This window comes from Sceloporus undulatus, chromosome 5, assembly GCF_019175285.1.
Source record: "Sceloporus undulatus isolate JIND9_A2432 ecotype Alabama chromosome 5, SceUnd_v1.1, whole genome shotgun sequence".
NCBI lineage: Eukaryota > Metazoa > Chordata > Lepidosauria > Squamata > Phrynosomatidae > Sceloporus > Sceloporus undulatus.
The window spans coordinates 170,765,479-170,782,695 of record NC_056526.1 but is presented as its reverse complement, the minus strand read 5'-3'; the positions used below and the strand labels follow the sequence as shown (position 1 = coordinate 170,782,695).

At 40.4% G+C, this 17,217-nt stretch overlaps 2 protein-coding genes across 5 annotated transcripts in view; one reads left to right on the top strand and one right to left on the bottom strand.

Annotated features, from left to right (window-relative positions):
- The window catches only part of C5H4orf17 (chromosome 5 C4orf17 homolog), a 54,277-nt gene that overhangs the window by 3,242 nt on the left and 33,818 nt on the right, over nt 1–17,217 (top strand). The gene's annotated exons all lie outside the window — the stretch shown is intronic.
- LOC121932243 (alcohol dehydrogenase 1A) overlaps nt 2,737–17,217 on the bottom strand; it is a 24,825-nt gene continuing 10,344 nt past the window's right edge. Inside the window, exons 2-9 of one of the 4 annotated variants that reach the window (XR_006104293.1) lie at nt 15,507–15,608; nt 12,552–12,690; nt 10,568–10,655; nt 8,862–9,081; nt 7,519–7,782; nt 6,044–6,073; nt 5,500–5,638; nt 2,737–3,250 (exon numbers count right to left, since the gene is read on the bottom strand). Coding sequence is in view for 2 of the 4 variants with exons in the window: in XM_042470754.1 (XP_042326688.1) it covers nt 3,226–3,250; nt 5,500–5,638; nt 6,044–6,179; nt 7,519–7,782; nt 8,862–9,081; nt 10,568–10,655; nt 12,552–12,690; nt 15,507–15,608 (1,113 nt within the window). In the remaining 2 variants the exon portion in view is untranslated. Of the gene's footprint in view, nt 3,251–5,499; nt 5,639–5,937; nt 6,180–7,518; nt 7,783–8,861; nt 9,082–10,567; nt 10,656–12,551; nt 12,691–15,506; nt 15,609–17,217 lie in introns of those variants that run through there. The other 3 variants (XM_042470754.1, XR_006104294.1, XM_042470755.1) reach the window with 3 other exon arrangements.

The window sequence follows — 17,217 nt, the reverse complement described above, 5'->3', positions numbered from 1 at the left end:
CTATTAGAGTGCTGTAGCCTTTACACAGTGCTTTACAAAATACCTGAAATGGTATTATGTCCCATCTTTTTGTTTTTTTCTGAAACCATCTTACTTATTTTGATTCCTCTCCCATGTAAAGTTAGCAAATGATCAAATTGAAAGTTAAAACTCTACAAAGATAGAACTACAGCATCAGTTGCTGATATGTATGTGTATAAGAGTATCTTGTATTTTGATTTCAGTGGAATATATTGTACATTTCTTCATCTCCTTTGCTAAAAAGGAATCATATTACATTCAAGAGGAGATCAGTGTAAATCTGCAGATGTAGTTTGCATGTACAATAATTTTTATATGTCTATTTCTCTTCCTTACTCTCACATTCATCCTCAATTAATGGAGCCCATTCATCATGCTAATACAGAAAAACAACATAAAGCTCAGCCTGTTCCTAGTCTTTGTAGGCTGAGCAAAACGGAATGCTTACAAGCAAAGAACAGTGGAAATGTCAGACTTCAAGTGTTACATTTCTTTCATTTAGTTTGTCGGATTTGAATATATTAGCAAAGCCATTATGTTTCCAAAAGTCAATATATTGTAAGATTTAATTTGATTGCTCATTTTTTCTCTGTGGATATGAAAAGTTTCCTGAGTGTTGGCTTTGACTTGGGAAACAGGTACATAGGCCCAATTTAAATGGGCCTTTGCGCCACCCCCATCACGTGCTAGGCGTTGGCCAAGGACGTAGTGTCCATACAGGCCTCACCCCTAGCATGTGATGGGGGCGTAAAAATGGCGACGCTCTGTACACATGGGCGCCACCATTTTGACGTGACGGACCCTTAGAGTCCACACGTCCCAGCGCCTTTGTGACGCCTCAAGTGTGCCATTGGTGCCTTGCGGCGTCACAAAGGTGCCACAAGAACCTACTTTTTGCGGGTTCTTTTTGTTCCGCGATGGAGCCGCATGGTTTGTCGACTGCGGCTCCCATGGAGCAAACCAGGGCGGTGGCAGACCACCCTTTTTGGGCAGTCTGTATCCTGCCATAGTTATTTTTTTAAGATATTGGCCAGTATTCTACATCAGCTACTTAGGAGCTTATTGCACAAGGAAAGAAAGCATAAGTCCAGGTGGACAGTAGCACCTTTCTATATGTCTTTCTGCATCACATTGTAGTTCTTCAATTCTCTTCCCATGTGAGACGGCCGTAAAAGCAAGTATTTTGTTGAACAGAACAAAAGACTCACTTTTATGACCATCTCCCCCTGGAAGAAAATTGAAGAATTAGGATAATGTGTAGTAAGACATGTAGAAAAGTGCTACTGTTGAACTGAACTTCCGCTTTCTTTCCTCATGCTATAAGCTCCTTAGTTATGTTTATGTAACTAAGTAACCTCTCCTAGCCTGATGGTCTTCAAATCTGATGGAAACATCATTCATCTGTGCTCCAATCCCTGGTAGAATGGACCTCCTTCTCCGTGTGCAGTGGATGCCCAGTAAAGTAGGTGAGTGAAAACGTTACAACTGTGGCTGTAGTGTGACAATCATGACTAAGTAGTGATTGTAAATATGGAACAGCTGTTGTTCTTAACTACCCTTGAGTCAATCTTGACCCATGGTAACCTTGTGGATGAGACATCTCCAGGACCTCCTTCCTCCAATACTCTGCTTAGTTCCTGCAAACCCATATCTGTTGCAGGTCGTATAAGGGTTGCATGTACTGTCAGGGACATAGTCATGATTTCATAAAGTTACAAATTGTAGCCCCTGATACTGGATCTCAGCCATTGAGTGCAAGCTCCAAACAATTTATAAGGTTGTTTGTTTGTCTGTTCAATTGATTTTGTAGAAGGGGTGCACAGTTGTGGACTTCTGGGAGTTATAGTCCAAAAAAGTATTTTCCCCCTCCCAGGCTTTGAATCTGTATAATATATTAAAATGCAGCTGAACCAATGCACAAAATGCACAGGCCAGAGTGGATTAAACATGCTAAAATGCATATATGTTAATGTTTGATCAGAATCAGATGCTTACTTGGAGCCCTAGTTTTCAGGGCTGGAGGAGGAATCCCCATTTATATGAACGAAAGAACAAATTTTCCACCCATCCACTTGTATACACAAGTTATGCTCATCTTTTGAAGCTTGGAAGAAACTGGAATAGGTGTTGTGTTTGCATCAGTAGTCTACCTATAAACATTTTCAAAGGCCTCATTCTCACTTACAAATAAATCAGTTTGCGATCCGAATCAATGGATTGATTTGACAGCAGAGTGTGCTTTTTCCCCGGTCACATTTTCTTGTAAAATAATCCACTTCTCATTCACATTACCAATAATTTGATTTCAAAGGGACCCTCTTCAGTGGACGATCATCTGATCATGTCATTAAAAAAATTGATTCCGATCTGCATCCTGCTCACATTTGTGCTGAATTGATTTATTGCAAAAGACACAGAAAAAATGAGTGTCAAAAAGAAGTGTTAAATGGGTCTAGTGCATGGCCCTCCTTCGCTTCAGCGATTTGGCACAAGTGCGAACAAGGTTCATTTAAACCACTTCAAACCAGTTTGCAGACTGGTTTAAAATGTAGTGGGGATGAGGCCTAGATCAGGGTAAACAGCAAAACAAATTTATATAATTAGAAGAACAAATTTTCCACCCATCCACTTGTATACACAAATTATGTTTTTCAACGCTTGGAAGAAACAACTGGAGTAGATGTTGTGTTTGCATCAATATTCCACTTATTAACATTTTGTAGATCAAGTTTATATTTAATCTCAACTCTAAAATCAAACAGATAATGCTAAGAATTTCATAGTATACCACTTCTTGATTAAAAAGAAATGACCAAAATAAAAACAAAATAATCACGTGGTCAAATATCTTAACATTGGAAAATAGTGGTTGCAGTAGCCTCCTTTTTTTAAATTTGGAAGCAGAAAAAGATTATTGTTTATATAATAATTTACTAAAAGAAGATACATTTTCTGTGGCTGGAGATGACTTTCTTCCATTATCTGGTCAACTAATTTTACAAGTATGTATATATTTTAAACCATGATTAATGACATGAATTCTAAAATAAGTCTCTTCAGAATTTTCAGCATCCATTCGATCCATTAAGCAGACACAAGGATGGAGCAGGAGAAAGAAAGGAAGATAAAACATGACACATTGTTGATTATCAGCGCTGTGGAGAAGGAACTTCATGTCGTTGGCCTTCTTCTTACAACAAGATCTTAAAAGGTCAAGACAGTGCGAATGCTGAAACACAAAAAATGTTTGTTATCTCAGTTTGCACTGTTCTAGTCTTTCATATGGAATTGATAGCATTTCAACCTCTCTGTCTAGTCCTCCTCTAACTTGTTTTTAGGAGAGGGAAGACTAGACCACATCTACACTAGATAATACTTCAAAGACACAGCTGACAGGTCCATCTCGCCCCCCCCTCCCAATTTCTTATTTTATACACACACTGTGTATACTGTGCTTAATTTTGATTACAGTTGATGAAGCATACAGATCAAGACTCTAGCATATTTGTAGATAACTTTTAAAAAATCATTTCTTGTGAGCCCAATCAGGATTGGAGGAGTCCTTGTGTGCATTTTTTGGAACCTGAAATATGATCTTTTGAACAAATCACTTTGGATCAATAAAAGGTTGCAAAAACATCCATGTGTATTGGGAACACATCAGGGGCAAAGGCTAGATTCTCTTTACACCTTCTTGTGTGGCCATTGTGTTGGTAGCATTAGCAGTAAAATGCTATTGGATTTCCACTTTGGTAGTTCAGAGTTTGATTTTTGCTATTATGCTAATGATTGAAACTGTAACTTGGAAAATGAGTTTAGTCAATGTGCTGTCTAATGAAATGAGAAACCTGAATCTGGATCACTTCCCTGTCTACACATTTAAGGACCCACCTAATCCAGTGGTTCAGTGTTGTTGGATTACAACAGAGATTTTGGAATCTCTGACCATTTGCCACATTGCCTGGGGATTCTTGGATGTATAGTCCCACCGCATCTCAGGAAGCAAGATTATGAACCACTGTTTTAGTATGATCATATGAAGAGAAGAATAGATGATTCTCTAGTGCATATACTGTACAATAGTTGGGTCCCATGCACTCTTCTTGGGAAGGTGAGGAGTAGGTTTTGGATAAACACATTTGTTCAGTCACATCCACGTGTGTAGCATATGCACAGTTGTGCCTTATGGCTTCGACATCAGTGTGGCAGTTAAATCCACTTTAGGATGTAATCTGAATGGTAAAGGAGCTATTAAAGTGCTGGCCTCATCTGGGTAATGGTTTCAGAATCTTGGATAGTTTTTGGATAGCCTAAAATCTGGAGCAGATTCTCTGCCCCACTGATTTGGAAGCTACCACCACCACCAATTATTGTGATGGCAATGTTATGTTGTCATCAACCACCATTGAAGACAGAAGGTCACTCACATAAGCATAGGAAGCTTCAATCTGCCATTAGGCAGAGTGAAGCAGTGCCTCAAACAGCAGATGCCAAAGACTATAGAATGAATAGACTTGTATGTATGATGTGATCTACCACTGCCTGTCCTGCTTGGGAATTCTGAGTGATTAGGAGGCCCCAAACAAGTATGGTCTGCATAGTTATGGTGGAGGACACTGTCCTATTTCCACTGCTGAAATAAAAGTCAACAGGATGGCATTTGTGAATGGAATTAGGAGATGGGGCCTCCCTTGTTTCAGGCAGAGAACATACCAGGGACTCAGTCTGACACCTGCAGTATGCAACCTCAATGCAGAACAGCAACATCAATGACAGGGTGCCATTGTGAAATGCACAATACATTGTGCACAACCATAATGCAAAAATAGAGGATGTACAACCACAATGTGCAATCACAATGGAAAAGAAGCACAACCATTATGCATTATACACAACTTGCAAAGGTAAGGCATAGATTAACATGCTATCTGTGCAGCTCCACTTTTCCAGCTATCAGCCGGAAATACGTCCATCGCACAATGGTGACTTTTTGGCCCTACACACACAGCATGACTTATGCATGTGTATGTCACAAAGAGAATTCTGCCCCATGCTAGATAATTTGTTCACCTGCCCTAACACTTTCTTCTTTCACTGGCAGCAGTTATCTAAGTTCTCAGGGAAAATATTTTTTTCTTAACTTATCCTTTTTAAGGCAGAGATCCAATAATTGAATATGGGGCTGCTGTAGAGCTTGGAAAAGTTTTGTTTAAGAGTTACAACTCCCATGATGGCTGAGAGATCTTGAGAACCACAGTCCAAAAAGGTAACTTCAAGGCTCTGCCTCTGCATGAAGAGTCATGTATTCTACTATTAAAAAGCCAATTGTGAAAGCATAGCCATTTACATGGAAGCATCAATTCAACTAGAAGTGATTATAAGACTGAGTACAGGTCATGGAAACTCCATGAACTGCCCAACAGTGAAAAAGAGAGTATGTGTGTGAGAGAGAAAGGGAGGTATGGGAAGAATCATTACCTCTTTCCTGATCGGAGCAGTTCAAATCCTTCATTGATTTTCTCAAAAGGCATTGTATGTGTTATTAATGGATCTAAAATGAATTTCTTCCCCATGAAATCAGAAACCAGTTTAGGGACAGAGTCTTTGCTCTTCCAGCCTGAAAAACAACAACAAAGAATGGTCAGAATAAACCACTGATTGAAACAAGGGCAGCCAAATTTGTGAAATTATCATGAGAATCCATTCTAAGCCATATGGTGATTTGGTGAACCCATTCTAGTTTCTCTAGTCTACAGAACACAAAGGACTGAGGCATTTATGTTCATCTTTGGTTTCCCAGGCACCAACTGACAAAATTCCAGGCATAAACAGAAATATTCAACATTCAAACCACTATACCACATAGGCACACAGTGTTTTTATATATATTCTCAAAAATGCACAGAAAATAATTACCTTCTGATTTACTCATTTTTTCCAAGGCAGAGGAATATTCTAAATTTTAAAAAAAGAATGCAAGATATTTCTGGAGGGAACAGAGGTGTCACATCTACAACTGTACCTCCAAACACTGATCCTTTCCAGGTACGTCCTGTGAAAAGCAACATTGGGTCAATATTGATTTGAGCTGCTGAAGGAGGGACCCCCACAATCACACTGGTTCCATAGTTGTTGTGGCAAGAAGCCAGGGCAGCTGTCTGAGGAGGGGAAGGACATATATCTTATTATTGTTTCATATCTTTTATTGACAACATTTACACATTCATTGCCTTTTCATGCAACAACCATGGCCTGTGTTCCCCTCCCCTGACCATTCTAGACTTTGTTGCTGACAAGTGATGTTCGCTGTGAGTCAAAGTCAAGACTCAGCTCAGATTAGTTACTTCTATGGCTAGATATAGAGATGCCATATGTTGAACTACAGTGGTCTGTAGCATTTACTATTATGTACAGCCAGTCCTCCATATCAACAGATTCTGCATACACAGATCCAGCCATCCATGGTTTGAAAATATTCCAATTAACAACAACAACAACAACAACAACAACAAATTTAACATTTAATAAATTCTTGAATGATGAGTCAACACTTATATAAATCCATGATTCAATAGGTATATTAGGAGTCCTGGTGGCACAGTGGTTAAATGCCTGTACTGCAGCCACTCACTCAAAACCATAAGGTTGTAAGTTCAATACCATCAAAAGGGCTCAAGCTTGACTCAGGCTTGCATCCTTCCAAGGTTACTAAAATGAGTACCCAGATTATTGGGGGCAATTAGCTTACACTTTGCAAAGTGCTTAGACACTGTTAGTTCAGTATGAAGCGGTATGTAAATGAAGCTGTTTGTTGTTTGTATATTCTAGTTGGGACTACTAATAGAATTCAGGCCATAATCTGATTCTCTAATACGGGGTGAGGAGCTGCTGCAGATGTGGATGTGAATTTTCTGATTCTGGGGGCCTTCGGAGGACCACACTGACCACTAAACCCCCCCCCCCCCCAGCATATTGGATTGATGGAAGTTCTGGTTCTGAAAAATATATATTGTCCACTGTGGCCAGGAAAAGGTTAATCCAGAAAGTTTAGATGGGTCAGGGGCTGCAAAAGTACTGCAGTATAGTACATCTGGCACCGCTATAATTCTAGAGAGCAGCAGCAGTATTACACACCATACTGGCTCTCTAAACAGGATGATATATTAAACATCAGAAGGAATGGATTTTTTTATTTTACAAATATATATATAAAAAAAGACAATGTTGGAACTACTACTTCCAGAACTCCCCAGGCACTGGTCATGCAGGCTGGGTGATTTTCAGATTTATATTTTTTTAAAAATCCCAACAACTTTTGAGAGTTTTGGGAAACATCAAATTAACATGGTTTCTATGTAAAAATGAGAAATATTATTTAAAATTGCTTTAAAATTGCCCATTCACACTGAAGTATCGATCCTCACTTTCTTTCACTATTCATAATTTTGCCTTACTTTATCCTCATTTCTTGGTACAATAGTTCCCAAAATGACATACCATGGTATCTATACGCCCAATCACTTCAAATGAATAGTCTACACCTTCTCCGCCTGTCAAGTCAAACAGCACTTCATTGATTGGCTTCTTGAAATCCAAAGGGTTGACACACTCAGTCGCTCCCAGCTCTTTAGCCTTAGCAAATTTGTCTTTGTTGATATCAACCCCAATGATTCGGGAAGCTCCAGCTGCTTTACAGCCCATCACTGCTGATAGACCAACTCCTCCCAAGCCAAAGACAGCACAGGTAGACCCAGGTTCCACCTAGAAGACCATAAGATCAAAACATGACATGCCATTCAGTGCACTTCAGGTCAGAAAAAAGCAGTGTTGAGTATCTTTTGAAATTTGTGGACAGCAGATATTTTACTGGTGTGTGTATTGGGGGGAGGAAGATAGAAATGTATTACAGCAACCTTTCCAACTTGGGTTTGCCTAATAGAGGGCCATGCGTGCTGTTTCCAGTTGTCTTTCCTCAGTCTTATAGTTTGCAGATCCTTCCATGTATCATTTCCAATTTGGAATTTCAGATATGAGGCATATTAAAGGCATGTTAGGGCCACCTTGGTAAAGTGGCTTGATTGTTGGACTAGAAGTCTGGAAGACCATAGTTTGAATCCTTGCCCAGACATGGAAACTCATTGGGTGACCTTGGGCAAAGCACACACTCTCAGCCCCAAAGGAAGGCAGTGACAAATTTTCTCTGAATACATCTTGCCAATGAAAACCCTATAACAAGATCACCATGGGTTGGAACATAACAGCAGCAACAGGAGTGTAGCATTTGAAATATGTGTTTTTTAGAGAATGATTATAATTGACCATGTTGAATTAGGAGGACCAATGGGCTGACTCAGGAAAGGGTAACTTCCTGTATTCCTATTTTCATCAAATGTTGGATGTGAAGTCTTTCTAAAAGAAAGGAGCCAGTATCACTTCTCTTGGAAAATAATTTCCCTTGAATCTTGGGAAATAATTTCCCTTGAGGCTGAGGCTGCTGCCACACTGCAGAATTAATGCAGTTTGAGACCAATTTAACTGTCATGGGTCTATCCTATGGAATCCTGGGATTTGTAGTTTGTTGTGGCACCAGACCTCTCTGATAGACAGGCTAAATGTCTCACAAAACTACAACTCCCAGGATTTCATAGCATTGATGGCAGTTAAAGCAATCTCAAACTGCATTCATTCTGCAGTGTAGATGCAGCCTGAGACTTGAATGCTCACTAACCTAGCTGTTATGATTGTGGGACCTACTAAAACTGGGCCTCCACTGATGGCCATAAATTATAATCAAACCTAAGCAGTAGTTATAGCCTTGAAATGTATGTTCTAGAACTCACCTTGGCTGTTTGAACAACTGCTCCATAGCCAGTCGAAAACCCACAGCCAACCAGGCACACTTTTTCCAAAGGGGCAGCATCATCAATTTTGACCACTGCATTTTCATGTACCACAGTGTATTCGGTGAAGGTGCTGGTGCTGATGAAGTGGTGCAGGCTCTTTCCTTTGCAAGTGAACCTACAGGTGCCATCTGGCATTAAGCCAAGACCTGCACTAAGGCTATTGAAAAGAGAGACAATGGAGATGGAAGAAATGAGATTGTATAATGTGGGATCTTGCTCAGACTGGTTGGTGAGGCCAGGCTGAAGTAGATCTGACATTGATCAACAACAACAACCAAGGGTATCAAAGGGTTAAAGTCCCCCCCCCCCGGTGATGCTGATTGTTATCAAGCCCCCCAGCTGGTGTTTGCATACTCAGGTAACCTGTATGTAGTATAGTGCTGTACTTGAAATTCTATGCTTTTCTACAGATGTTTTGAATCTCAGCTCCCAGAATGCCTTGATTTTAGCTATATTGGTTGGGTTTCTGAAGTCCAGAGCATCAAATCGCCAAAGGTTGAGAGTCACTACTCTGGTGGAGAGATTGCTAGGCTTGGCCTGGGAAAGCCTGGGCTCAAATTCTGTTCAACTGTAAAGCAAACTGACCATTGTTGAACACTTTTAATCCTAATCTTGACCCTCCTTCCCCTTTCTCCTGGTATTCAAATAATAAGGAGGATGAGTGTTTTCAAAATCCCAGAAGTTAGTGTATGCAGAGTAAATTCCTAGAAGGGGGTGGTGAAAGCTCTTGTCTGAGCAGTGGGGGGTCTTTTCCCTGATGAATGCATTGCACAGAAGCTGCCCAAAAACCAGCAGCCAGCTTGTATTCCTTCTTCTTTATTTAGCCTGTGATATGCAGGAGTAATTAAACTTCAAAGTCCATAAACCACACTTGTGCTCCTCATGTTTCTGCTGTGAATTTCTGTTCTTATATTCTCTTGATACAAGAGTTTGAGCTGTGCAATAGGCAACCTTCAGCCTGCAGACAGCTCCCCATTTGTCTACTATCCATCTAGGTTCCTGCCACTATCCCTAGTGAATATGCTGCAGGAGTGGAGCAAAAAAGAAGCACTGGGTTTCCTTTAAAACATAGTGCACACTCCATGCATGCCCTGCTTACAAATCGCATGAAGCTCTTAGAATCTTCCTGAAAGTATGATTCTACTTGTAAACAAGGTGCATATACATGGCTTGTTTTAAAGGGAATAACAGCCTTTTCCACAGCCACTGCAAGTTTAGTGACTGAGCAGGCTGGGATAAAACCCCTTGTGAATTTGTGGTTGCAATCGTGGTGAAGATTTTCACACTCATTGCTATTAAAGGTGACTTATCCCAGGAATAATCAGGAAAATCATTCACGGGAAATCCCTGGGATAAGTCACCTATAATCACGATGGGTGTGAAAATCTTTACTGTGATTGCACAAATATCACTGGATAATGCCCGTTAAACCTCCGATTTCCCCCATGTGATAAAGTCCCTCAAGTCACTCAGGTCAATACTAGAGGTCCTGTGAAGGCCAATTCTAACAGTTGTGTGAAAAAACAGACAGGGACAGAAGATATGATAAGCAAAACCTTCTTCCTTCCTAGTTAGTACATTTGAGCCATGAAATGATTAACTACAATAGCTATGCCTCATAGCAAAGTAATAAGGAAGCTCACTCATTTGCAGTACACAGGTTGCCTTTGGTACTTCGGCAAGCGCTGCAATTTCCACACTGTGGAACAAAGAGTGGAATTACTTTGTCTCCTAGGAACAAAAAGATAAACGAATAGTGATATCTTTACCAATCCTACATGCAATTGAAAGCACACACATGCACAACTCTATATAAATGATATAAAACAGTGTTGCATTCCATTGGTGGTCTCCCATCCCAGTACTAACCAGGGCTGGTCCTGCTTAACTTCCAAGCGTAGATGGGATTTGATGCCTTTCATGTGTTAAGGATTTTAAGATCACTACTACTGCTTTTGCTATAGTTTCTCTGGGAGACAGCTAGCTGCTGGGTCTGATTTGAGTTTAAGGACTGGGAGAGTTCCCATAAATGAACAGCAGAAAAATTGGATTTGCCATCCCCACAACAATGGCTCTGTCAGTCAACCCAGCCAGGTGGACCCCAACACATATACTGATACTGCAGATGCACAGGTGCACAGGATCTTAGCTATCAACACCAAGCCATTGTCAACATTGGTATCTGCTTGGGTTTGGTTCCAGGAGGTATATATTCTTCCTCCAGCATGCAGAGTTTTATAGTAGAAACACTTTTTTCTGTTCTAAATTCTGTTCACCTGAAGTTGCTTTTCTTCAGAAACAAACAAATAATGGCAACCAGGCTTCGTTACTCACATTTGCATGTAATGTCTAATAAGGGGCTAGGCAGACCATCTGCCTCCATCTTCACCAGATCAGGGCTGCAGCAACCGTACACTGCAGCCCTGATATGGCCTTTCAGCAGCGCAAAAAGAAGCTGCAAAAAGTGTGATAGCTTTAAGCATGGCTTTAAGAAGCTCCTTTGGCACTGCATCATGTGGATGCCATAATGCTGCACGCTATGTAGATGCTTCATGCTGTGGATGCCATGGCCTGACTCTGCCCACAGGCTGGCCTTAATGGCCACTCTGCACTGCCCCTTAGTCCCTGAGGTGCAGCATTTTCAAAATTAAATGGTTTTTTTTATGCGGGGCTAGGAGTGTTGCACATATTGGTGGATTTCCATATGATTTTAGGGTGAAAAACAACTCCAAACCATATCATTTTTTATCAGGGGATTGGAGAATTTTGGGAGACTGTGGGGGGTGGGCTTCAGGGCTTACAAAATGGATTTCAGGTGCTTCATGTGGTCCATGGGTCATACTTTGTCCACTCTACATTCTCTCTCTCTCTCTCTCTCTCTCTGGCTTTACTTCGCGAACAAAGATTCAAGAAGGACTCATCTCGCGCTTTCTACAAGCGTGTTGATGACTAAAAAGGCCAATCCGAGATAAACAAGTCCAGTTGCAGAAAGCACAGCACAAAGTCTCCTTGGGTGATGTTTTTGGGTTGTAGTTCTTTCTGCATTGTTGTTTGTCTTCGAGACTTGTTCGGCGTGAGCTTTCAAAAAGGCTGTAGCATCATGGATAGTGCATCTCCATGCCTCCTGATGCGAGGCCAGGGTGGACCATTGTTGGTGATCAATTCTCTACATTATACAGTTATATCAATTTGATAACTCTTAATTATCAAGTTATCAACTTATGGAATCCTGGGACTGGTAGTTAGGTGAGGTACTTAGAATTCTCTGTTAGAGAGCACTAGTGGACTCTCCAGACATACAGCACTATCAGCTTTGTAGGAACTGCCAGAGCTTATCCTCTACTAGCCTAGCCTTTGAAGACTCAGGGTCACCTTCACAATGCAAGGACACAGCAAACTAGGACTTTCATTACTTTTTTTAAAAAACCTAATCACATAGCCTGTTTGGGGAGGGGAAACCCCTATCTTCCACTCATGTGCACAGAGCTGAAATGTCTGCAATGTCACACATTATGTTCTATTTATATTGCCACAAACAGTCCTTCTTGTACTCAAGCCAGCATAGGGCATATGTAAAGAAACATTAGTGTCTCTTGAAAGGCCAACCTATTCAATATTTTTTCATACCTGGTTTCACACAGGTCACTCCCTCTCCAACACTTTCCACAACACCAGCTGCTTCATGGCCCAGAACCATTGGTAAAGGCATAGTAAAAGCACCACTGATCACATGGTCATCTGAGCGACATATCCCTGTGGCCAAAATCTGCACAGAAATGAAATCATGATTCAAGACAAGATGAAGAAATCTTATTTTTCTTTTTGGCCTAATTCACATAATGGAAAAATATTTCTAATAACAGAAATAAGAGTTCTCCACCATAGCTACAAGACCATGAAACCTAGATATCTGAACCTAGGCATGGATGATAAGAGGGCACTAGGAGGATGCACCTCAGGATTAAACAAATTAATTCACATCAGTCATTGGTAGGAGTACCTCATTGAGGTGGCAGGCACCATGATGCTCAGGAGCTCTTTGGAAGTTTGGACTTACTTAAGTGTTGGGATCTGTCAAGGGCATGGTGCAAATGTTTACAGCTGGGTGTGGTTGGGATGTAGGGGACTAAGCTATTTAAACCTTTACTTCTACCTTTTCCATGGTTCAAACAATACAGGTCTTACTTCTTGGGGGCACAGAAGAGAGTAGTGAGAGGGAAAGTCAGAATGAGAGCTAGGAGAAGAAGGAGGGATGAAAAAGAAAGAGTGAAACATACTGAATTGCCGGGTTGACTAGGTTTCATCTGGATTCAAACATGCCACCTGGTGGCTGTTTATACCATTAGATGGTTGTGATACTCAGCATTTATTTTTTATCCCCCCACCAAAAAAAAAAAAAACTTGTAAAAGCTGATATATAGAGCAAAAATATTCATTAACTCCTTTGTGCAGTAGTTTTATAAAAGAAAAGAAAAAACCTTCTGCTTTCTTCCACTATGCAGGGCAATCATAGCTATGACTGATCTCACATTTTACTTGGGTAAGGAGAAACTTTTTCTTTTTGTAAATGCACTGTGCATTTTGCTTGCAGTAGGAAACCTGTACTTGGGACAAGAGGCTACTATTAGAACAGAATTTGGAAAAACAGAATGGTTTCCAATTGGCAAAAGGATCAGGCAAGGCTGCATTCTGTCACCCTATTTGTTCAACTTGTACACAAAAAATGTATAAAAAACAGTTTTAGGCTCATAAAAAAGGAGGAGTGAAGATAGGAGGGAGAAACATTAACAATCTAAGTAATTCGAAAAATACCGTACTACTAGTGAAAAATATCATAGACCTGAAACAGTTACTAAGGAACGTTGAAGAAGAAAGAGCAAAGACAAAATAGTTAAAGACAATGAAGAAAGCCGACAGAAAGAAAATCAACTCATTTGGGATGTGGTGCAAGAGAAGAGTGTTAAGAATACCGTGAATTGCCAAAACAACAAACAAATGGATCCTAGAACAGATCAAGCCTAAATTCTCCCTGGAAGCCAAGATGATGAAACAGAAGCTATTGTATTTTGGCCACAGCATGAGAAGCCAAGACTCATTAGAAAATAGAATAATGCTGGAGAAGGTAGTAGAAAAGGGGAAAGATTGCATGCCAGATGGCTAGACTCAATCAGGAAGGTCATGGGACAAAATTGCAGGACCTGAGCAGAGATATGGAGATGGGGGGAGGCGGGTGTTCTTGGAGATCGCTCATCAATAGGTTCACTATGAGTTGGGGTTAACTCGAAGGCATTTAACAACAACAAAAGAAAAGTAAAGTTGTGTGTGTGTGTGTGTGTGTTTGGGAAAGAGAGGTGGAGAGAGGGAATAGGGTAGGGTGAAAAATCTCATTTCAGGATGACTTTGGTCCAAAACACACTGAAGAAATAATCCAGATCGAGATCACTTTAACTGCTCTGGCTCTGTTCTAAGGAATCCTGAGAATTGTAGTTTATTGGGGCACCAGAGCTCTCTGACAGAGAAGATTAAATCTCTCACAAAACAACAGCTCCCAGAATTCCCTAGGGCAGTTAAAGTGATCTCAAACTGGCAGTGTGGGTTGGATAGAAAGGTGAACAAGTTTGAGGGTGGATGGAGAAAAAGGAACAGCAAGAAGTGGACAGAGGAAAAACTGGAATCAGAAACATATTCAGATTTGTTCACAGCTATTGCAAACCAGTCCCCCCCCCACCAAAAAAAATGCTAAAAGGAATGCTAAAATATCCATTTTCAAAAGAATCAGTTCAGGAGGACTTGTGCAGCAAACACAGTCGGGGCTCAAATTGGCTTGAGTGTGAACGTGGCACCTATAATCCGATCTGATCCAGTTTGCAAACCAGGTTAAATCATTTATAACCCAAACAAAAATTGATACTTTGCTAGGGTCCATTACACCTCAAACGCTTATTAAGCTTTAATAAATTTTATAAATCTGAGTACACAATTTACTTATATTTCAATAATACTTTTTCCGTCAGCATTGGTCCAAAACACATTGCTTGTTTGAGATTGCTTTAACTGCCTTGGCTCAATGGTAGGAAATTTTGGGAACTGCAGTTTTGTGAGAAGTTTAATCTTCTCTATCCGAGAGCACTGGTGCTGCAATAAACTACAACTCCCAGGATTCCCTAGTGCTGAGCCAGGGCAGTTAAAGTGATCTCAAACTAGATTATTTCTGCAGTGTGTTTTGGATCATTGTCATCTTTGTAAAATCATGCCTTAAATGGAAAAATTATAGCCCCATGGATACAACGTACGAATATCTGGGGTAGAAAATAGTGAATTTGGTGGTCCAGTATTTTGATTCCACAAAAGTCAACTACCTGTGCAGACTTTTGTAAGCACTTTAATCAATGATATTCTGCAGCTCCAATATCAAATTTGACTACCTGAAGTCAAGCTCATAAACTTTATATTTTTTCTCTGTAGTAGTAACTTTTGAAATATATCTAAATATTTCCTTGAAACAAATAAAAGAAAGAACAATTCCTGAAGAATGTTTCTAACATTTGTTTAACATCCATAAGTATTATCTGTCTTATTTACCTTAATACGAACTTCATGAGCCTTTGGAGGAGCTACTTCTATTTGTTCAATGCTCAGGGGTTTCTTAATCTCCCAAGCAATGGCTGCTTTGCATTTAATGACCTGTAAAAACAAAAGAGCAAAGAATTGAGTGACTTTTCTTAATGTGTGTTACATTAGAACAGGACTGGGACATTGGTGGCTGGTGGGTCCAGTATTGTTGGGGAGGTGAATTTACTCTGGAATTTAATATGAAGAAGCTGTCAAAGTTGGCGAACCCAACCCCTGAATGGGTATGGCTTATTCGGTAGCTTTTTTGAAGTTAACACTAAAATTCAAATTGGATCCACCACCCCATTGGCATTTGAATTTCCAACCTCCAATGGCTTAGAAATCTTATCAGTTGAACAGAAACTCAGTTTACAGTTCAAAACAGACTTTTCCAATCTGGTATTTTCCTCACACTATCAAAATACTTTGGGTTGGTCCTGTTGTTGTTGTTGTGTACCTTCATGTTGTTTCTGTCTTATGGTGACTCTAAGCCAACCCTATCATGTGGTTTTCTTGGTAAGGTTTGTTCAGAGGTTTTGCTTTTCTTTCCTCTAAGGCTGAGAGAGCATGCCTTGCCCAAGGTCACCTAGTGGGTTTCCATGGCTGAGCCAGGATTGAAACCCTGCTCTCCAGAGTCATAGTCCATCACTCAAACCACTATTGGATCTCAGCAATTGGTTCTGATGCTTGTCTTTTGGGTGTATAGAAGCCTTTTGGCTTCTTTTCCCTGTAAGTAGTATCCTAAGAGGTGCTCCCCATGTTATATGCACTCCTTTAACTGCAGCAGAGCAGGTTGGATCATCAAGGGAAATATACCTCAAGCCCAATATTCTGTATCCTCTCCTCATTCAACAATGCAAGTCTAAACTGGGTGTGACCATGGCTTGCCTGAATGTCAGCAAAGCTCTAGTGAGTTATCAGCAAAGCTCTAGAAAGCACATTGGGAACATTGCAACACCACAAGGATGGCTGGTGGTGAAGAGCTGAATTCCTTCCCTACTTCTGCTCTTTCTTACTGACTACTTTTGCTTTAGCTATTTAACCTCTTGGTGGTGTTCTGTAGTTGGCACCCAGACTAGCTCTACCATTAGACAGAAGAAGGCAATGCCTCAGGCAGCAGATGCCAGAGGAAAACAGCACCAATCCTGTGACTGTTCTGTCTGAACTTTTTGCCTGTTCCAGTCTCTTAAAGAGAACAGTTTTTAATCAAATAGATTATCAGTGTTAAACTGTCCTGTTGCACACAGAGGTAGTAGAGGATGCTATCTCATAACCAGAACTGAATGAAGATTCAATTAGTAGTCTTGATCAGCTTCGGTATGTAGAATGGGAGAGGGGGTGTCATTTCATTCTGTATCCCAGGCAGCAAAGTGTCTTGGTCTGACCCTGACTGGAACTAATGTTCATCATCAAAAATAAAATTAATACAGTTTTCTGGGGAAAGTAGCAACGTCTAGCCCATCCTTGTATTATTTCAACAGTACAGGTGTTCACATCTTTATCCAGAACTATGTCACAGTGTTTTAAAGGCTTTTTTGTTAATTTTTATCACAGTGTGGTTTCTGGACAAACCTCGCATGCACATGTTTAGAACCCTACAAGCCGTTGTGATGCAAATCATTTACAGCATAACCACAAACAAATGAGTGCACACTTGGGTGCATGAGTGCATATACCTAAG